Source organism: Mytilus galloprovincialis, chromosome 8, assembly GCF_965363235.1.
Source record: "Mytilus galloprovincialis chromosome 8, xbMytGall1.hap1.1, whole genome shotgun sequence".
NCBI classification, from domain to species: domain Eukaryota; kingdom Metazoa; phylum Mollusca; class Bivalvia; order Mytilida; family Mytilidae; genus Mytilus; species Mytilus galloprovincialis.
This window is the reverse complement of record NC_134845.1, coordinates 48,784,655-48,789,132: the sequence shown is the minus strand read 5'-3', so window position 1 is coordinate 48,789,132 and position 4,478 is coordinate 48,784,655. Positions and strand designations below refer to the sequence as shown.

The window sequence follows — 4,478 nt, the reverse complement described above, 5'->3', positions numbered from 1 at the left end:
TCACCTGAAAGGCAATGTTGTGCTTATTGAGATTTGTAAATACTACCAAGAAACATTCCGGGATTACAATTTGACAATTTCAGATCTACTGAACCTTTAAGATAACAGGTAAATAGGTACAATTGGACACACGTTAGAACTACATACATATACATGCAAAGATACTATTGGTAACACTATAATATACCTTTATAATTAGATAAGACTTGTAAACTGACGACAATGCACTTGCTTTTCCTGTGATTTATTTCATTCATTGCTGTAACAATTAATGTTACAGGAGAAAAGGATGTGAAACGTCTATTACTGAATGACCCAGATGTTGTCAATGATCGCTTGAACCGCATGGAGAATATGTTGGCCATACTTAACAAAACTGTGAAACAGCAATCTTTGTCAATACAACAGCAAGTTACAATCAATCAACAGCAAGCTACAACAATACAACAACAAGCTGCATCTTTACAGCAGCACAGTACTACCATTCAGCAGCAAGCTTCATCTATACAACAACAAGCCACCACTATACAGCTACAACGAACAGAGATCAGACAACTTCAATCCACTCAAGGTAATACCATACACGGTAACTTCAGATTGACCTTTCGCAAACTTTGTAAATGTGTCTTTAGTTCTTTCGTGGTGTTCGAGGTAACAATATTTTAAAGTTGATAACTTATTCCAAAAATGAAAAGCTAATTCAACATTAAGGGACAAAACGTATAGCCAAAGTCGATAAAGGAATTAATATTAAATATACAAACTCGCATTCACATCATTTTAAACAAAAGCTATCATTTGTACTGCAGTTAAACTACAAATATTTCACTAGTGACACAACTTTTAGTATTGATCCAAGACAAACTTCAAACACCAAGCAGACCACAGTCTTAAAATGAACAAAATACAAAGGGAATAAACAAAGAAAACTTGTAATTGGATACTGGATATTCCACTTAGCACTCTAGCATGGTCCGTTGAAGAACAAATATTTTTTTTAAAGAAATAAGTAATGCTTTGATATTAATGCAAACATATATTGTCATCTTACTAAAATGCAATGAACATAATTAATTTTTTTTCAAATGTTTCGCTTGAAAAAATGATGATTGACAATAAGTCAAACTGCTTAATATTGCAGAAACTGGTTCAACATACATTATCTGGGGACGGAAGCAATGTCAAAATAAAACAGACACAGAACAGGTCTATTCAGGTAACCAAACTTAATAATGGATATAAAGGACCCTACCAATGTTATCTTCCAGCGTAAGAACTCATGCTTTAGAGGTACCCATGCATTTTCTACTAATATCCGTTAAACTACACATATTAACGCTACCACGCATCATAGTTTGATCCTGTGGTTCCGGGTGTTGGAACCCCTCTTTTTCGATTTCCCCCCTTTTGAAATTATGTCAAAGTTTTAAACTGCCTCTAACAACATGGATGTCTCCGTGTCTGCACTTGCCTGCATGGATACAGTGTGATATATGGTAGATTATGCGCAAATCAAACCCATTCATTTACGCGCACAACAAAAATGTTGTCGGAGAAAAGATTTGCAATAGTGCTAAGCATGAGCAGGAACGGTTTTTTGATACATGTAATGCATTTATCAGTTATCAATTATGATTTTTTTTGTTATTGAAAAATGCAAATAACACTATCTGAATTTCGTTCATTCAACAGTTTTACATGTGTAGAGCAGGATCTGTTTACCTTCTGTACAACATGAAATCAACCGCCTAAACTTGTTAAAACGAATTAGCCAACTCGTTCTAACGACTAAGCTGACTCGTTATGAAGGTTACACTTGCTCGTTAAATCGCCTTTGCTAATTCGAAACAAGTTACTAAGTCGTCCTAATTTTAGGGTGTACTAAGATGAAAATCTGAAAATCAAGAATTTAAAATTGATACTTTAAGCTGAAAGAGCATTAGTTAAGGAACAAAATCAGCTAAAATATTGATAAGTTATGCACCTTTTTTTGAGATATTAGAGTTGGCGGGAAAAGACTGACTTTTTCATTATAGTTGCATTGGTTTTATTTGGGTCTCAAATTGAAAGAAAACAAATCTTGGGTCTGCAGAAATTTTGGCTGAAAATGATCATGATATATTTCTCTTTCACCAAAATAATCATTTCTACAAATGTGACGGTTACTTAAAGTAAACAATGATATCAGAAGCACTATTTTGTGTTAAATCAGGGCTACTTTTACCTTCTAAATTGAAAGAGATAATTTGTGGTCGGAACCTGAAGGGTTTAAAACTAACAGCGCAAACTGTTTCGCTTTTATTTTAATATGTGTATGATATTAAGCAACTATTTACATTCCTACATCTTGATCTAACTTTAATTTTAGGATATGCCGGGGGAGGAATGTATGACCAATCTGGTTCTGCAGCAGATTATGTCTGTCTACCACCAGATCCAGACTTTGTAAAGACAAGTGGTTATGATGGTGGGCATATGTATGGTGCGGAGTACGAATCGAACTTTTTTGGAACATGGAATGAAGATGTACCATGTGCTGTCTGCAGAAAGTCACGTTCAACTTCGATTCTTATGATTCCTGGTAAGAACAAATGTTATAAAGGATGGAACATAGAGTACCATGGATATCTTGCATCGGGGGAGAATGATCATGCAGCCGCGTCATCGTATGTGTGTGTGGACAGCCAACCTGAATATCTAAATGGCGGTGTTCAAAATGAAAATGGCAAATTATTTTATCCTGTGTTAGCTAAGTGTGGAGCCTTACAGTGTCCGCCTTATATAAACGATCATCCTCTTACGTGTGTTGTGTGTTCGAAATAAATACATGTTAATAAACGGAAATAAATGTTTGTATTGAACAACTTGTGTTTCTAAGCCTTCTATACTTTTACTTTTGAAAGTGTATACGGGAAATTTTCATAGCTTTTTCCTTCTTCTGATTTATTTAAGAAGTAAATTGCATAATCTAATCATTGGTACACGAAAGCCTATTGTAATAAAGTAGTATTGAACAAAAAACACTCTAGACCATTTCATATCAAATTTCAAGAAACATTATCATTTTCCGTTTCGTTTGCTGTATTTTACTCTTTTAGCTGGCTTTACATAAATTGTTCATTCAAAATATCATTTTTTTGTTCAAACGGATTACATTTCGATCTTTTCAAATATGAATTAATCTGTAGAAATATATTTTTTTCATTGAAAGAAGGAAAACTATTTACAATACTTTCTGCATTCATTGGATTCAATTTAATCTCCCCTGTTCTATTTTAATAGATGTATTTTGGATTATACGATTTAAAATTAAAGAACATTTGTGGGCACGCTCACATGCCCAATACCCCCACATTGTCATTTGAAAAACAAAATCTCACCAGAGTCCAAAGATCAAAGACTCATAATTCTACCAGAGTGAAATCTGTTGTGTGGTTTCAGAGGAATTGCGATTACAAACGGTTACAGTAGTATATTGAGGCTAAAACGTTCACAGGTGCATAACTCTAAGAAAAAGAAAAAACTGAATCGTAATGTCCTGTCGATATGCACATATACATAGTATGTCCTCATTATCTTCATACTTTCATGACATTCTGTTGTGTGGTTTCAGAGGAGATGCGATGAATAAAGGCAACAGTAGTATACCGCTGTTCAAAACTCATAAATCCATGGACAAAAAACAAAATCGGGATAACAAACTAAAACCGAGGGAAACGCATTAAATATAAGAGGAGAACAACGACATAACACTAAAATGTAACACACATAGACAAAATCCCACGAGAATAACAAATATAACATATATATATAACATGATACTGTTGTAGTTGTATATTGATACCAATAAGTTTAGAGGGGCATACATTGTAACTCCTAGAAACACAATTTAAACATAGTTTCCTGTCGATATGGACATCTACATATAATGTCTTTTCTATTTACAATGTTTCATGAAATTTTGTTGTGTGATTTCAGAGGAGGTGCGATGACAAACTCTTAGGTATTATATTTAGGCCAATAAGTTCAGAGGGACATAACTCCTAGAAAAAAAATGGAATCATAATTTCTTGTCGATATGCACATCTACAAAGTATGTCCTTTTTATCTACATAGTTTCATGAAATTATGTTGTGTTGTTTCAGAAGAGTTGCGATGGCAAGAACATGACTGACGGACTGACGGACGGTACGACAGACGGTACGACGGACAGACGGACGGGTCAAAAACATTCGACATGAGAAATAAATTGCATTAAATTCAAAATTGCATCTTTTAGGTGCCACTGTGTTCATCCTTAGTATTTCAAAAAAATCAACGTTTTGTAAAAAGAAACGCTAGAGTACAACAAAAACACACGCCAAAGCATCATACTTAGAGCCAAACTATTTGATAAAACTACTAGTACCATATTCCTGACATGTTAAAAACTCCGTTAAATGCATAGTTTCGAAACTTGATCTAATTATAAGAGAGTT

The 4,478-nt window shown here is 34.1% G+C and overlaps 1 protein-coding gene across 1 annotated transcript; it reads left to right on the top strand.

The window, feature by feature from the left end:
* The first annotated feature begins 207 nt into the window (after positions 1-207).
* Positions 208-2,864, top strand: LOC143042113 (short-chain collagen C4-like). Its single transcript, XM_076214370.1, has 3 exons — positions 208-571; positions 1,142-1,216; positions 2,369-2,864. The coding sequence occupies exons 1-3, from the start codon at positions 346-348 to the stop codon at positions 2,821-2,823; spliced, it is 756 nt and encodes a 251-aa protein (XP_076070485.1). The 5' UTR covers positions 208-345; the 3' UTR covers positions 2,824-2,864.
* The last annotated feature ends 1,614 nt before the right edge of the window (positions 2,865-4,478 follow it).

Coding starts and splice junctions, on each gene's coding strand:
- LOC143042113 (XM_076214370.1), top strand. CDS start 346: ATGGAGAATATGTTGGCCATACTTAACAAAACTGTGAAACAGCAATCT. Junction 572..1,141: donor ACAACTTCAATCCACTCAAG/GTAATACCATAC, acceptor TTAATATTGCAG/AAACTGGTTCAACATACATT. Junction 1,217..2,368: donor CACAGAACAGGTCTATTCAG/GTAACCAAACTT, acceptor CTTTAATTTTAG/GATATGCCGGGGGAGGAATG.